We start from the raw sequence: 18,707 nt of genomic DNA, 5'->3' as shown, positions 1-18,707 counted from the left end.
CTTGACAATAATTCACAAAAGATGTCAACAAATTAATCTTGTGATATGCCGACCATCCCATGTAACATGGCTTTATCAGCTGACGCAATCAGTAAATTAAGACTGGACTGTATCACAAATCATCATGATCAGTGATCATTCTGATATAAAATAGATGGCATTTAATAATTACATTTGGGTAATATTTTGAACAAATTTCAGGTAACGAACATCATTTTCTATTGTAAATATCAAATTACTGATAAAAGGAATAATAAATAACATCTTGTTTTAAATAGTGACTTCATCATGGTTAATATCAGAGCTCACCCTAACAGGCTCACCTGATTTGAACCATCATTATCAAACCACAAAGTGCCTTTATTCTTATATAAATTGAAGATGATGTATAATTATATCAGTGTAATACACAGGGTAACTCATATGTTTTGGACATAAGAAGTAACGCACCCCATGTTACAGATGACGCCCAAAGCGAATATTTATGTTTTATGACATCAATGTTTGTGAAATCAACTGATGCGTATTTTTGGTGTGCACACATTGACATTTCACCCATTATTTACAAACATTGACACATGTTTCGAAGGTACACTTTAATAACTGGTAATGACAAGTCTACTACAGTTATCGTTACAATGACATGTGGCAAATCTTAGTAGGTCTTTATATGAATATGTTTGTGTATTTTGTATTTGAATGTCTTGTTTGATATGATGTCTGTGTTACTTGGTCTAATTCAGGAACATGCATGCAAATAGTGATTGTTTTTTATCCAATTTGCAGTAGTTACATTTTGTACAATTTATGCACACCATATTTCTGACTTTGTACAATTTGGTGATTTTTGCCAGGTTATCCATCCATGATAAACAGCTGATTATAAAACATTGGTGACATTGATAATGAGTCAATAATCATGAGCTGACTCAGTTTGTGGGTACAACAATGATGGAACTTATTTTTTTGTGATACTTTTTTTATGCTGTGTTTTAAGGAATGACTTTATTAATATCAACAACTTTATCATTTTTGGGTTTTTGATCCTTCAGGATCAAAAAGCATTATGTTACTGGTCTATTACTGAAACTTCCCTACAATTTGTGATCATCACACAAAAATATAGTTCAAATATGATTTCTTTTATATCATTCAATGCCTCTTTTGTAACAAGTTAAAATTTTTCTTGCAATTTATCAGCTCAATGATATTCTATTATTTATGCAAATAAAATTAAGATCTAGTCTTCATATCAGCTCAAGATTTGAGGGATGCATTTTTGGCCTTGAAAGATATTTAGTAATAAGTTTACTAGAGGGAATTTATTTCTTGCAGTAACGTATTTGGAAGGATAAAATGTTTTAAATATCAGCACTTTCATTCAATTTTTTCTTCTGTCATGATACTAAAATATATTGGCAATATCCAATAACAACATAATGTCAAATTGATTGTCATGTTTCTGATATGCAGAACAATGTCACTATTGAATGTCTCGATAGAATATCACATTCCACCCTATTGCTCTCACTGTGATATTTTCTGTCTAAACAAATTGTGTTATTTTGTATAAAACAAAATAGACTACACAGGCAGATATTTTTCACATGAAATTCATGTTAATTGACTTCACATGAAATTCACTTAACATGAATTGCATGTGGACAACTCACATGAATTTCACACGAAGGCTGATTCACACAAATTTCACATGAACTCTGACACAAAATTTATTTGCTCAGTTCAGGTGGAAACCATGTGAAATTTGTGTGAAAATCATGTGAAATAATTTTGCCTGTGTAGTGATTGCTTGTAATGTCAGCTGAATGTCTTTTTATTGGCTCTAATGTCAAGAGTCTGCCATAATGATTGTAATATCAGCTTTGTTGACAAGGTTTTTGATTTTCTAGCTCACTAAGCCTTAATGGAGCCCATGGGAGAAAAATAATTCAATGAAAAAAAAAGCTTATGGTTATCATAATTGATTATTACCTTGCCTAAGACATCATAATTATTGACATTCCTCTACATGACATTGCTCTACATGACATTCCTCTACATAAACCAAAGATTTTTTTACTCTGATAAACTGAGAAAGAAAGTTATCAATAAGATTAGATAAGATTTTTTTAAATAGTGTATTGAATTTCATTTTTTTTTTATTTCCAGGTGTATTAGATGTATCAGACAACTGTCAATTTGTAGCCAACCCTGGTCAGGAAAACTTAGATGGTGACAGCTTTGGTGATGTATGTGACAACTGTGTAAATGTTGCCAACAACCTACAAACAGACTCAGATGACAATAAAGTTGGTGACGATTGTGACACTGTTGGAGGGACAAACAAAGATCGGTAAATATTCAACAACAAAAAATCAATATAGTTTGGATATCAGTTAGGATTTTATAGCTTAGTAAATGAAAAAAATAGTGGAATTTATTTATACATAGCAGCAATTTGTTTAATATTCCCTGTGTAATGAATTTCAATAAATCACATTTTAAATAAATTTGGTAATTTCTCTTTCAAACCTTCTGACCATCTCCAATCAAAATGTCACAACACGAATATCAATCTTCTGATCACAAAATTTAAAACTTATCTTGAAAGTAACATTATAATTATATTGAGAAAATCTATATTATAATACTGGATAATCAATTTGCTACCTTGATTAACCAAAATGTGGTTTTTTTTCTGACAATAATGCATGAAGATTAAACTTGTTTTCTGAACTGTCGTTATATCTGAGTATTCTTTGTTGCATGTGATCATACTTAGGTTTCTTACTCTTTCCAATTATCTTTTATTGCTAATATTGTATTTTTCAAATTTAGACTTTGTTAACCATTTGACATTTTGTGGTCATACATTGCTGTTTCATGTAATTTCCCATGGACATTTCTTCTTTACTTTTTTTCAGGGATGGTGACGGTGTCCTGAACTTTATTGATAACTGTCAGGATGTAGCTAATGGTGACCAATCTGATGGTGATAGTGATGGACAAGGTAAAGTAAGAAGTGGTCATATTCACCCATTTCAAAGATGATGATGGTAAAGTAAGCAGAGATGGTATTCACCATTTCAAAGGTGATGATGGTAAAGTAAGCAGTGCAAAATATGTATTCTTACCTGACCATAGATAGATATTGTAAATGATATTGATATGGACGGCTGACTTTTGTATAGGGATGCTAGGATTGATATTGAAGGTTGACCTTTGTATAGGGATGGTAGGATTGATATTGAAGGTTGACCTTTGTATAGGGATGGTAGGATTGATATTGAAGGTTGACCTTTATATAGGAATGCTGGGATTGATATTGAAGGCTGACCTTTGTATAGGAATGCTGGGATTGATATTGAAGGTTGACTCTTGTATAGGGATGCTGGGATTGATATTGAAGGTTGACCTTTGTATAGGGATGGTAGGATTGATATTGAAGGTTGACCTTTGTATAGGGATGGTAGGATTGATATTGAAGGTTGACTTGTATAGGGATGCTAGGATTGATATTGAAGGCTGACCTTTGTATAGGGATGCTAGGATTGATATTGAAGGTTGACCTTTGTATTGGGATGGTAGGATTGATATTGAAGGTTGACCTTTGTATAGGAATGCTGGGATTGATATTGAAGGCTGACCTTTGTATAGGAATGCTGGGATTGATATTGAAGGTTGACTCTTGTATAGGGATGCTGGGATTGATATTGAAGGTTGACCTTTGTATAGGGATGGTAGGATTGATATTGAAGGTTGACCTTTGTATAGGGATGGTAGGATTGATATTGAAGGCTGACCTTTGTATAGGAATGCTGGGATTGATATTGAAGGCTCACCTTTGTATAGGAATGCTGGGATTGATATTGAAGGCTGACTCTTGTATAGGGATGCTGGGATTGATATTGAAGGTTGACCTTTGTATAGGGATGCTGGGATTGATATTGAAGGTTGACCTTTGTATAGGGATGGTAGGATTGATATTGAAGGCTGACCTTTGTATAGGGATGGTAGGATTGATATTGAAGGCTGACTCTTGTATAGGGATGCTAGGATTGATATTGAAGGCTGACCTTTGTATAGGGATGGTAGGATTGATATTGAAGGCTGACTCTTGTATAGGGATGGTAGGATTGATATTGAAGGCTGACCTTTGTATAGGAATGCTAGGTAAAAATCAATTGTAACTAATGAATGTGAAGGTATTGTTAATCATGATCACATTCTTGTATAATTATAATTTTGTGAAAGGCAAATGATGTTACCATATTTGTTAATCTTTGTGAAATTGGACGGCACTCAAAACTGCTTACAACAACGCCCTATTGGATGGAATGACAGATCAGCAAAGATATTCCAATATACCACTCATTCATTGAGTCCTGTGACCAAAATTGCTAGTTCCGTAAATACAAAAATTTCTCACTATAATGTGAAACTGGAAAAATAATACATTCATTAACTATTTTTTTAATCTTAATGATCAGGTGATGTCTGTGACACAGATTCAGATGGCGATGGGATTTTGGACACAGTAGACAACTGTCCTTACAGAAATAACCCCCTACAAACTGATATAGATGGTAAGTATGACCTTTGACCTTGGTACAGAAGGGGTCATGGGTCAGTGTTGGATCATAGTAGAAAACTGTCCTTTCATAAATAATCCTCTGCAGACTGATATAGATGACCCTACAACATATATTGTTTTATGTTGTAACCTTGACCTTTTGTTAGAAGCAAAGGACTTAGACACTGGGTTTTTTTCTTGGTGAACTCACTAAAGTTGATACCTATGACTAATATATTTAATTCTGTTTTCTTTATATAGAACTTAATTGTTGCATTTTTTATTCCCCAAAAATACCAACAAAATACACACTGGAATAAACTGTGTCAAAAACTGTAATCTTCTGTGGTTATAATTCAGTGTTATATTGGTAGTGATAGTGATGTTGATGAACATAATTGGGGTGTTTTCTTCACTTAGGTCACATGTTCATTCAATAAAATAAAGTGATGATACTGTTGCAGATGAAGTAGACAGAACTGGCACATCTCTTACATGTGGACACCTTCAAAAATCTGTTATCTTTCAGATAACAAAGGTCTGATTGTGATAATGTTGATGGAGGACAGTAATGATACCTGTTCTCACCTGTCCACACCTTGATAAATCTGTTTTAACTTTCAGGTAACAAAGGTCTGATTGTGATAATGTTGATGGAGGACAGTAATGATACCTGTTCTCACCTGTCCACACCTTGATAAATCTGTTTTAACTTTCAGGAAACAAAGTTGGTGATGATTGTGATGTTGATGCTGACGGAGATGGCACCAAAGACAGTAATGACACCTGTCCACACAACCCTGACATCCATGAAACATCCTTCAGTTCTTATTTCACATTAGATTTCTATCCAGGATACAGTAATGATGCTGATTGGTTGGTGAAGGCTGCTGGGAGAGAGATATACCAACAAGCTGACACTGACAAACCAACAGGATTAATAGGTAAGTAGTACCTCCTGAAATGTTACTTGCCTATCCCACACAGACAAACCTACAGCATTAATAGGTAAGTAGTACCTCCTGAAATGTTACTTTTCTATCCCACACAGACAAACCTATAGCATTAATAGGCAATAACACCTCCTGAAATGTTACTTGCCTATCCCACACTGACAAACCTACAGCATTGATAGGTAAGTAGTACCTCCTGAAACGTTACTTACCAATCCCACACAGACAAATCTACAGAATTGATAGGCAATTAACATCTCCTGAAATGTTACTTTCCTATCCCACACAGACAAACCTGCAGCATTAATAGGCAAGTAACACCTCCGGACATGTTACTTGTCTATCCCACACAGACAAAACTACAGCATTGATAGGCAAGGAACCCCTCATGAAATATGTAAACTTCCATCAATAAGTAAACCATATTAACACCATGAAATGTGATTTAACTAGTCGGCTCCCGAAGTAAACAGCATTTCAGCTTAAATCCAAGTGACCTAGTCACCAAATCTATTATGAGTTTGCATAAATATATTCATTCTCTCTCTTCAGGTGATCGGTCGTATGGGTCTATAGAATACAGTGGGACAGTTTATGTGCGATCATCAGAAGATGATAATTATGTTGGATTTATCTTTGGTTATGTCAACAATAGGAAGTTTTACTTGGTGTCATGGCGACCTAACAACCACAACATGGGAACAACAACATACAAGGGTGGAATTAGAGGAGTACATATTTCTGTAAGTGGTAATGTATGAGATACAAAATATTCTTTTTATTGTAGATTGTCCATAGTCTATAGAATCAACATTTGTCATTAAATTATGCCTGTATAATGATTTATACAGTGTACTTATTCATTTGAAAAATCTGAAGCTTATGAATTTTGTTTTATAATTATTTCATTAAAACACTGTATTTATTTTAACAGAAACAATGTCATGCATAAGTACTGGATTTTAACATTGTTAATTAGCTGTATATTATTAAAAAGAGGAGGGTGCATGGAATGAATTGAAGAAGATAGTAGATAACTCAGTAACTGAAGGATTCTTTTTATGCACTTTTCATGAAACAAGCAGTACAGAGCATATGTCAGTATGTCCCCACTTGTCATTTTTCTTGTCAGGCTGTGAATTCCAACTCAGGACCAGGGATGACCTTAGCTAAAGCATTATGGCTTGATACATCTACTGCCAATGTTTTGGAAGTTATATGGCATGACCAGAACCTTACAGCTTGGAGTAACTACACATCTTATAAATGGTTCCTGACTCACAACACAGACCTCAGTAAAATTAGGTATCTATTCGTCTTATAATTATATCCCCTCTAAACAAGGGCATGGTATATTGGAATCAACTTTTTATTGTTCCTGGGATGTGTTGGAAATGCCCAGCATCCGTCCGTGTTTTATGCATTTTTTTTGTAATGCTTTTACCAATTGATTTTATCTTTTGTATGTATTCTTACTATAGGAAGTTAAGATTAAGTTCCACTTTGGTTACGGTTGATTGATTTTTATGGAAGTTATGGCCCTTGGACTTGGAATATTTGGCTTTATACAGATGGGGCATATCTTAGCAATTTTGGGTGCTGTCAGATGTCAACTACATGAAAAAGAAGGGATATATACCTGACACTACCTGGTGTCCAACTTCATTTAGGATTAATGTTAGAATTCAAAAAAATGCTATTACTAATTTTTCTACCCTAGACAGATATGTCAATTATACTACCTGTTTTTCCTGTTTGTCAATATGCATATCCTGTAATTATTTTCTTAGAACCTTCTCATATGACATCACAAAATTAGAGATTATTCCAATGAACCATTTTAATCTCCATGCAAACAATGATTAGGGGTATATAGGAATATCTTTTGTTTGTCCTCCCCTACACCAGCCTATCTGTTTACAAGTGTTGGAAATATTTATTTATGTACAATCATAGTGTGAAAGTACTTAAATTCGTGGATACCAATTTTCGTGGATTAGGGAAGAAACACAAGTTTGTGGATTCTTGAATTTGTGGGTTTGAGGTTTTCACTTAACACAACAGTGGAAATCTCCTTTTTGTTGGGAACCAAAAACCATGGTTTGGCATACCCACGAAAACCACGAAAATTGGTACCCTAGGAACAATAATACTTTCACGGTTCTTAGATATGATTATACTTCCATACTCTTCCGCTCTCCACTGCAGTGGCTAGGGGCATGGTCTCCAACTGTTCATTTATCTGTTGTCTATCCATAACATTTTCATTACAGGTTTTTCTGCATGCAATTATAATTATCACTGCCACTTGAAGTTTTGACAGAAGCTTTATTTGGTATGCTGTTGGTATTTTATACTGAAGTGACATCAACTTCCTGTATGACAACTTTATTTTAAGAAGGTAGACCTTGAGTAAGGGACACAATTCTTGAAATCAGTGAATTGCTTGTACCATATTCAATGTCATTAAAGCCTATCAAGCTTTCATTTGAAACAGAATGAAATCAGTCCAAGTTACTTTAATGCTTACATGACATTGATGTAAAATGCTGAATACAAACGTTTCAATGATTTGTAAGATTTGTGTCCCTTACTCTAGGTCTACCTCCTTAAATTATGACCATGTGATTACATAAATAAGATCTGCATTTTGAAGATTGAGGGTTTTTGAATTGACGTGCTTTAAAAACTTTAAAAAAATTTTTTAGACTCAAGATATATGATGTTGATTCCCTGCTAGTGGACAGTGGTGACATCTATGATACAACAATTACAGGTGGACATGTTGGTGTGTTCCAGTTTGCCCAACAGATGGCATTGTGGTCAGACCTGAAAGTCAGATGTTTAGATCGTGAAAACAAAGCTCTGCATTTCAATGGAACTGCTGATTATGTGTCATTGATTGAATTTGGGTCTTTAGGAATTTATCATAGGTAGGTCAAAGGTCATTATAAAGCTGATTAACATTCATTTAAGAATCATGGTACTTTATAATATAAAAATAGGAGATGTGGTATGATTGCTAATGAAACAGTCATCAACCAGAAGCCAAGCAACCAACAATTAAACTGCTAATAACACAATTTACAGAAAGTGAGGCCCAAATTTTTGTCCTTACTGCCTTTGTCAGGGTCAAAAAGTTCTAAAGGTGAAGATTGTTGATCCAGACTGTAGAGACAAGGTGCCCTTCAAAATTGATTTTGATCCACAATGTGGACATGGAACACTGTTATTTTATGTAAGATAAAATTTCTATTTTATTTCTTTTAATTCCCTGTTAAATCTGGCTATTGTTCCCTCTTACCTGTTAAATCGGCTATTGTTCACTTTATTAATTTTTCTAACCTTTATTAGACCCTGTTTCAAGGATTCATGCCCTTGTTTATGAATATGTTTGTTTGTCAATTATACAACAACCAGCAAGTTTCCATACAATTTCTGTCAGTTTGTCTATCCATTCCTTTGTCACAATTTGTAAGCATTCTTACACATACATTTTTCAGTTGTTTTTTGGATAAAAATCGTACGAGAGGTTAATACTATTAATCTTTCTGACAAGCTTGAAATTCAACAAAGATTGACTTTTCTACCTTGTAAATTGAAATTTCTGGCTTGGGACATGGTACATTGTTATTTTCTGTGACACACAAAAGTAACACCAAGACCCATATGATGACATCTTTCCAAAGTAAAAATATTACCATTAAAAAGGTTATTCAAAAATGCATTTATTGTACTGAATTTACTATAATAATAGTCATTGAATAATTTACTATTTACTACAGACATAAAAATAACCCTGTTTTGAAAAGGGAACTATGAACTATTTGGTTATTTTAAGAGATATGCCATTACATATCAGAGTTGGTTTTCAAAATCCACCAAGAAGAAAGAAATTCTGTATCAGAGACTTTTATTAGATAAAAAGAATTCTTCTAATGCTGTTCAGTCAAAATAGGGAAAACATGAAGTGCCAACGTACCAGATTAATTTTATGTATTTTTAAATTACCATTCCAATGGTAGTACTTTTACTTCAGAAAAATATTATCTAATGGGTCTTGGTGCTACTTTTAAGGTCTCAGTGCACTAAGACCAGTCTTTGTGGTATTTAGACGTACCGCAAAATTATTGGTGATGATAGAAATCATCTGAATTTTTATTTCCCTCCACATGAAGTGGGGAGATATTATGTGATACCCTCTGACAGTTTCCAGATGATTTCTTGAGAATGAATTTTTTTTAAACTTTGCAGATGTAAAGCATAATACAATACAGCTCAAGTTTTACTTTCAGCATGTTCTAAAATTAGTTTTTGAGTTCAGCCGTCATCATATTCGTTAACAGTTCTTCAAACATCTCCTCTGAAACTACTGAATGGATTTGTATGAAACTTACAATGATTGTTCCTTAGAGTATCCTGCACAAAATGACTATTTGGATTTTTGATCTGTTAAAAAACATGGCTGCTGTTATTAAAAATGGAACATAGGGGTCAGACAGTAGTTTTTTGCCTATATCTACAAAACTGTTTGGTTTAACCAAGTTCTGACATGATAAAATTGTTCACCATGATGAGATCTATCTGTAATGTAATTTTGGTGAAAATCTGTTGACCCATGTTGGAATTATTGCCCTTTTTGGACGTTTTTTGCTGTTTTTGATGTTATAACTTTCAAAAATCTACTACTCAGAATCTACTGTATACAATTCAATGAAAGTTGGTATAATAAAGTGTAACAGTATTTTAAGGTATCACACACAAAATGACTATTGGATTATTTGAATATATCACAACAAGGGAGTTAAAATATCATAACAGAGGGTTAATTTATCACAGCAGGGGTTTAATTTATGGGGATGCTATAAATGGTTGTAAAATCATTGTAATTGTAGCACCTTAATATTTTTCTTACTTGAAGTATTCATACAGTGTGTTCCACAAATGCAAAATAAACATACAATTAAGGAAAGGGAATTTAAGGGCCTTTGAAGGGATGTGTTGTTCAATTAACCTGTAAATAGATCAATTGAAAATTATATGAAGTAAGGTACATGATATATAAGTTTCTTGGATTTATCAAAATAAAATTTGTTTAAGGTGTATTATAAACATACAATTAAATATAGATGTAATAAAATGCAATTTGTTAAAGATATATATATATGGAATATCATGATTTTAATGATAAACATGGTATTGTTTAAAGGAAAATGACATTCAAGCCAGGTTTTGCAATAATTCATTTAGTGCTCCTGGAGCTCGCCAGCTGATTCTGCCTAAATAGGAGTGTCACTTGCATACAGAATGAGAAAAAAGTTTGGGAAATATGACGAATGATGCATAGCAAAATTCATCTCCTTTCAATTTTTATTTGATATTTTTCTTAATATGCATGATTTTTATTAATATTTCATCTTTTTTTGCTTTTTCATGCAGTACAAGGCACTCTGATGTAGCCCTTTGCCTTATTTCCCAAACTTACATGTTTATCTTGCCAGTAGAGGCTTAAAATGGAGAATTAACTATGCATACATACTTCAATTTGTGTAATTGGTTGAAAAACAGTTGTTTTAGAATAAAGGGAAAAAATGTACATAATCATTGTCTGTATGTCTGTATCAAGTTCTTCTTTTTTCTGATACAGCTTTACTATATCAGTGTGGGTTAAGATAGAGACAGGTTCCCCTGCCACTGTGATGCCCATCTTGTGTACAGAATCCCACACTGTGTGTCTGTGGGTAGAGAATGGTATCATAAGTGGACAGTACATTTCCAGTACAGTGGAGGCAACAGCTGCTGTTACCATGGATACATGGACCAGTGTTTTTCTTATTTATGATGAAACTGGTAAATTCATTTCAATCTATCAGGTCATTTTTGAATATATAATCAAGAGTATTAGTGCTGCGGACAGGTATTAAAAAAAGGTTTAGTTTTTTAGTTTAATTGGCCTAGAGGGCATATGTCTTTAAAAAGATAAGTTAATGTAATTTTTGAATTTCAAAGTGAAAATGGTAAATTTTTCGGCTATTTTGCATTTACTTGAGGAGGGGTCAAAGATCAATCAACCCCAATACACTTAGATAGGTTATATAAGTGATATTGTGCATGGTTGGTATTTAGAAACAGGTAACATGTAAATATCATGTGTATAGAATTTCATAAATGTGAATAAGAACTATTTTGACCATTTAACCATTAAACAAAAATGCTCCTTATAATGTTTGCATTTTAGTGCATTTTCAATGATTAAAAGGTAATAAGAAACATAGAATATTAAAATGTATATCTAAATATTCTGTACTGAATAACAAATAAAGAATACTTAATGTTCTCATTGGAACTGCAACGTGAGTTTGAACTTGCAAATTTCCACATTTTTTTACTACTAATTATACTAAAATTGTATAATACAAAAGCACTTTCCAGACAACATGTCCTATTTCCAAACTGTTGGTATAACAGAAAAGCATGATATTATTCAAAGTAACCTATTTTGACATAATCATTATTTTAAAGTGCTTTATTAGCAGATAGATAACAGTTTGACATATTTTGTTTCTTTTGATAAATAATTAAGCACCCAGTAATGTTTTGTTTTGAGGAAAAGGCAGGAAGACGATTGGAACGAAGAACAGGGTATCCATATTCAAGACAAAGCACCATAAATACAAAAAATAACATATATAAATTAAATTAATGAGCTACCCAGTCTTGTTAAAAAAAACTGGGGGTGTGGATAAAGTTCATAGGTAGGATATAAGTTTCTCCAATTTTGCTTCAATTTTCATACCGCTTGACCAGTGTGGAAAAAAATGTTCTCATCACTAGTGACTTTTTTTGTACTCAGAGTTCGATTGACTTAGAAATCGATTGTCTTGGACTCCATTTTGAATTGCATTGCTTGCCATTGTAGTTATGTTTCAGTTATATGAGATAATTTTGGTGTTTTCTTACCTTAAATAAGAATTATGAAGGGACTGGAAGATTTGAAGTGAAAAAACCTTTGAAATCGTCTGGTATCTTTTTGTTTGGAATGTTTGCATTTGTGTGACGTCAACATGTTTCCTACAAATCGGAATCATAACATTTCGCACGCTTTTCATTTTTGGGTATTTTTAACATTTTTAGGACATTAGAGAAACAGAATCTACACTCAAAGATTGTTGCTTATGAATTTCTCACATCTCATGAAATAAATTTCATAGTTTAAATAGCTTGGCAAGGCTCGCATTCAAAACTATAAAATTTATTTCACTCAATGTGAGAAATTCCATAAGCAACTCGTTATCGTTGTAGATTCTATATTTTCATACTCTTTCTTTGTTTTTTTTTACAAGCGCCTGTCCATCTGTTCTTATTTATATGATATCATTCTGGATTTAAACAAAGGAGGAAAGCTCCAGCATAATTAAAAGAAGGTGATAAAAGAATGTTACGAAAGATTTTTCAAGTGGCCAATTTCTGATCCCTGGCTTTTACAGCATCTTTGCCAGGCAAGGGTTACTGTCCTGTCTCTTGTCTTGGTGTGAAAGGAGGGGGCAGAACCTAACTCTTGGCTAGGGAAGATGCTTTTACAGTTGCATATGATAAATCTCAGATTTAATTAAATTTTTTTTGGCATTTAGATTATAATCAGTCTGAGTTTGAGAAGTGAACTGTAAAGTGGCTCACTTGTTCATTCTTTATGTTAAACAGACAGACATGATTTGTGTCAGGGCTGTTACCATATTATCTGTTGGGCTAAGCTTTTGATATTGGGAATGAGAATAGATCAGCTCAAGGCAATGTGTCATATACCATTATTGGTGACTTTTGAACTTGAACTTTGATTTCAAGGTCAAATTAATGATTTTTGAATGGCAGATGCATGTTGGAGCTGTAACATTTTTGTCTTTTGGTCTATGATTTTGATTTTTGGCATGAAGGTAGATCAGCTTGAGATAATGTGTTGCATACCTTTGATGGTGATCTTTTACCTTAAATTTTGACCTCAAGGTCAAATTAATGATTTTGGCATAACTGTTTTGCGTCTCAGCTGTTATAAGTTTTGCATTTACTGGATTTTCACCATGGCAGTACCTGTAGAGATAGATTCCATATCAGTGATATCTAGTTTATAAACAGTAAGATCATCAATCATTTTTTTTTCTCTTTCTGACAGATTGTGCTCTGAAGCTCTACCTAGATGGAAGCTTATCAAACCACATCACTAGTATAAAAGCTGTTGATTTAGTAAGTATGAAATTTTGTCTAACCATGCAGTCCAGTCTACTCAAAATTCACCTGAAAAATATTACGATTGCACTGCTTTGTGTCTTGTATTCATAAAACAAAAGATGAATTATAAAACCTTTCAATAATTATAAGGCTTTATCTTCCTTATATAAATAACAAAAAGGACTCTATACGTATCATTGAAAAAAGATCTAATAATATCTTATTCTTCAGAGCCAGTATAACAATACAGTTGATACATTCCTGTACCTTGGATTCGATGGAAGTCAATATTACCAAGGATATTTGGATGAGGTATTTGTTTAGGACGTTTGGATAAGGTATTTGTTTAGGACATTTGAATGAGGTATTTGTTTCGGAGATTTGGATGAGGTATTTGTTTCGGACATTTGGATGAGGTATTTGTTTCTGAGATTTACATGAGGTATTTGTTTAGGATATTTGGATGAGGTATTTGTTTCAGACATTTGGATGAGGTATTTGTTTCTGAGATTTAGATGAGGTATTTGTTTAGGATATTTGGATGAGGTATTTGTTTAGGACATTTGGATGAGGCATTTGTTTCGGAGATTTAGATGAGGTATTTGTTTAGGACATTTGGATGAGGTATTTGTTTAAGAGATTTAGATGAGGTATTTGCTTAGGATATTTGGATGAGGTATTTGTTTAGAACATTTGGATGAGGTATTTTTTTCGAAGATTTAGATGAGGTAGATGAGGTATTTGTTTAGGACATTTGGATGAGATATTTCTTTAAGAGATTTCGATGAGGTATTTGCTTAGGATATTTGGATGAGGTATTTTTTTCGAAGATTTAGATGAGGTAGATGAGGTGTTTGTTTAGAAAATTTAATACATCAAAAGCAATGAAATATTAACTTGGGTTTAATTGTCCTTTTTCTGTAAAATGATGATGTACTTTTTTTTTACCCTATAGTATAGACCCTGTAATAATGAGATTTTTAAGACTTTCCATTTTTTTTTTTTTTTTCATTTTCCCAAAAAATAATGAAAAATACCACATTGGAAGGGATATTTGTAAAATCCTAGATTTATTACATTTGCCTTTTGATTAACATATCATGGGGTCTAAATGTCTGTTACTTATTCGTCAGTGGGTATTATTTGTTGAAGGTTTTTTTTTTTTTTTTTTTTTGTCATTGAAGGAAGTTCTTTTGTTTTTCATTGCTTCTTCATTTTTCTTATAAAAAGTTGGATAGGCATATTACATGCTTTAGGACAAAGTATCAGCCAAAAAATGCTGTTCATAAAAAGACAATTCAGATCCACAGTACATGGCCTGATTAGAAAACAGCTAACAAAGACAACCTGCATACACAACATAACAATTAAAATAAAATACATTTAAAAAGTGAAGATAAGGAAAAAAGTGATTTCAGACTGAAAATAAAAGCAGTAGCAGTATGAACAATAAAAAAAACTGATAGTGACATCAGGTGCGCCGGAAGGGTAAGCATGCCATGAAATAAATTGTATCTTGTGAGAGTAATCGCAATATCTTTTTTTGCTTTCATCTGATATCAACAGTTCCAGTTCTATAATGTAGCTATACTTGAGTCTGAGGTATTGAACCATATTGAGACACCAATGGTGGATCAGTACTCCATCTATCATCAGTATGGGCAGATTTACTTCAACTTTGATCATACAATTGGGACAAGTACAATGAGTAATGCTGGGTTACTGTCCTTCACAGCTCAGGTTCATGGCAATGCAGTTTTCTCTGAGGTAACAGCAAAAAGTCTCGGCCTATAGTACAAACAAATATGTTTAAATAAAAATAAACAATTGAAAGTCAAGTTAATTAAATTAAAACTTATTCCCGTACAGCCTATAGTATAAACAAATATGTTTAAATAAAAAAAAAAATAATTGAAAGTCAAGTTAAGTTAAATTAGAACTTATTCCCGTACAGCATATAGTTTAAACAAATATGTTTAAATACAAAAACAATTGAAAGTCAAGTTAAGTTAAATTAGACTTTCTGATAAAGTCTCAAATTAATCCTACATTTGAGAGATCTCTACAGGGTAAAAACACGATTTCGTCCAAACCATTTGTAATCTTATAACCCTAACAAACTTAAGCTTCTGACTTTAATGAAATGTTATACAACATCTTTGATCCTTTTTTTTTAAATGTTTGTATGTAGCTAATGAATGTTTCTTTTTCAGAGTGACCAGGATTATCATAGATTCAAACTGATTTATCCTAACAACTGAAGCCATACTTGGTTTTCTTTAACGACTTCAGCCATACTTAGTCTGCCAAAGCATCTGACACTGTACTTAATCTACAACCTCAATTGAAGCTGTACTTGGTTAACATTGACTTGATCTTCCTTAACAAATAGAACTGTATTTTGTATCTAGAGAACTTTTGGTGCGCTTAATAATCTCTACCGATTGAAGCCAAATTAAGCTTGCCATTACATTGCTAAATCTCTTAAATAAACTCATTATTGTTACTATATAAAAGTAAATTTATTTTTATTGTTTAAACTTTCAACAGATTTATAGAAACAAAATTTTTGTTTTCTTGTTTATTTAAGGAATTGGAGATGTACTTGGGGTATAAATGAATCATCGTGTCTGATCATATGTTGTTTAAACCTGTTAATTTTCCACATTTTTAAGGAGGCTGCCACATTTGAGCTCTGTTTCCCACAAAGTGTGTGACTGCTGCATGGGAGGCTGTAACCTCCCATTTTGAAAGATTTCTCACACAGATATGCATGTACAAGACCACCCATGGTGGCATTCTAATTAGTGCAGCGAAAAATAATGGGGACATTACCTCCTCATCAATAATTAAACCTAACATTTTTATTATGCAATCAGCTGCATGATAATCTTATAAATGCTGATTAACCAAACAACATTCTCACACGATGGTCAACGTGTCAACTGGGAATATTACACGAAAACACAAATCAGGATATACCTTGTATAAACACAACACATTGCATTTTACAAAGCAAGGTTACATTCGCAATTAATACTTCAATCTTTGGTCTTGTACCAAAGTCACTACTCTCTAACCACCAAGAGTTAATAGATTATACTCCGTGGCTAACATTTACCATTTTATCTGGCTTGTACAGCTGGTGATTACTGGTCATTATAATGATGTATGAAATACACGTCATAATTGTAACTAACATAGACCTCTTTATAATATAACTTACATAGACCAAAGATGGACAACACAGCAGCTGTAGCCCTTTATCAATATTAGTTCACTTACCAATAAAACCACTAGCAAAACATATTATATCAATAATATGATGACATCCAGTCATAACAAGGACACAATACAAACTAAATTCAATATTGTACAAAATCATAGTACTCGTGTACTGAATCAATTTATATCGTTAGTTTGAATTTTTGCACCTCAAATAATTGTCAAATTGCAAAAATATGGGATAAAAGGAATGGGGGTCGAATTGAAACGTATATTAAAATAAGTTTATTGTTGTAAATGGTTAATATTGAACTCTGATTACGAAGAAAAAAATACTCACACCAAAATTCATGATGCATAGTAGCTGAGCGCCAGTTTGTGTATTATGCAGTTTCAATGTTGGTTAACATGGTACACCTAGATGAATAAACAAATAACTCTTTGACATATAGCATAATTGAACTACAAACTTAATTCTAGCATGACTTTCCATGTTTCTAAATTTTTAAGTCAAAATTCAATTTATCGACTTGTAGATCGAAACTGCCTGTCTATATGTTATCGCATAGACACTTATGTGTCATGAAAAAAAAATGCTAAGTTTCCAGAGACATGTACATTTACATAAAAACCAATGACTTAGAATACAATTACAAACAGTTATATCTGGTGCAGTGTACATTAAAACACTGGAGAAGCTACAGCTCTATTATAAAACGTGACCAAATGGCCAAAAAGAATGATTATTACCAATATTACCAAAAAAGTTTTATGACAAGACGGCAGACTGATACCATTCCAGAGGAATGCATTATCGAAAATTTCTATGCCATCGTCAAAGCAAAGTTTTAATTTTATTTTTCATCTCAGGGCTTCGACGTCATAACGGTAACTGTAATATAAATACATGATGCAGTGGGTGATACATCAGGATGGTTTTGGAGGTTATGGTACCCTTTTTGTTAAAAAATAGGCAAAACATAATTAAGTGGCAAATAATTTATATAAAATTTGTAAATATTAAGAGTTGCTAGGGCCTGCATGAAAACAGTACTTCCAATTGGTACTCACCATTCCTCTGTATGTCATTTCTATGACTAATAACATTTTTCTAATCTAGTATGGTTTCCATTTCTAGCTAAACATCATATTGTTTTTGACTAAAGCTTGAAGATATCGACAGTGAATGACTGCTTTATTTGGTAAATTCATAGAATCGAACAGGTACTGATAAGAGTGTAAGAGGTCAACTATTTTTCGATTGGATCGTTGTCAAATCAGCATATTTAGTTCGCAATAAAAGTTGTTTATTGGGTTTGTTTATTGGTGTAAATAACATAGAACTAAATTTAATATTATCTGATATACCTATAAAGTGGACCTAACTATCCGCATTTGAACCTTAAAGGGGTATGCCAATGGGACTAATTTCCTGCGTTGATGTAAGATAATTGCAGATGCTAACAGGCTTTACAAATTTAAGGGCTCTGGCGATCTAAACTGATAAAAAAAATAAACGACTGTCCATACCATGGTCAGTCATATTTTAACTAATTCAGTTTGTGTATAACCGATAAAAACTGACAAACGAACTGATTTTGACTGATAAAGTTGGTACAGTCTTTTGTATCAACTGTTTAAGTTCAAACTTTACCAAGTAAGTCATTTTTCGTCTGTCAACTGATTTTGGGTTAAATCAGACGATTTTGGACTGACTAAACTCAATTTGCGTT

At 32.8% G+C, this 18,707-nt stretch overlaps 1 protein-coding gene across 3 annotated transcripts in view; it reads left to right on the top strand.

Moving 5' to 3' along the window:
* Nucleotides 1-16,315, top strand: part of LOC148609815 (uncharacterized) — an 89,949-nt gene extending 73,634 nt beyond the window's left edge. For 2 of the 3 annotated variants that reach the window (XM_088541099.1, XM_088541098.1), the window contains 12 exons: nt 2,170-2,353; nt 2,925-3,010; nt 4,491-4,586; nt 5,293-5,517; nt 6,079-6,269; nt 6,659-6,831; nt 8,235-8,459; nt 11,174-11,376; nt 13,694-13,764; nt 13,981-14,061; nt 15,316-15,516; nt 15,963-16,315. In XM_088541099.1, the coding sequence (XP_088397225.1) occupies nt 2,170-2,353; nt 2,925-3,010; nt 4,491-4,586; nt 5,293-5,517; nt 6,079-6,269; nt 6,659-6,831; nt 8,235-8,459; nt 11,174-11,376; nt 13,694-13,764; nt 13,981-14,061; nt 15,316-15,516; nt 15,963-16,010 (1,784 nt within the window). In that variant the 3' untranslated portion in view covers nt 16,011-16,315. Of the gene's footprint in view, nt 1-2,169; nt 2,354-2,924; nt 3,011-4,490; nt 4,587-5,292; nt 5,518-6,078; nt 6,270-6,658; nt 6,832-8,234; nt 8,460-11,173; nt 11,377-13,693; nt 13,765-13,980; nt 14,088-15,315; nt 15,517-15,962 lie in introns of those variants that run through there. The other variant, XM_088541100.1, reaches the window with a different exon arrangement.
* Nucleotides 16,316-18,707: the final 2,392 nt, after the last annotated feature.

Source organism: Perna viridis, chromosome 8 (assembly GCF_037379345.1).
Source record: "Perna viridis isolate PV_CMFRI_1.1 ecotype Kerala chromosome 8, ASM3737934v1, whole genome shotgun sequence".
Lineage (NCBI taxonomy): Eukaryota > Metazoa > Mollusca > Bivalvia > Mytilida > Mytilidae > Perna > Perna viridis.
The sequence above is the reverse complement of the archived record's forward strand: the minus strand, read 5'-3'. Positions and strand labels throughout refer to the sequence as shown.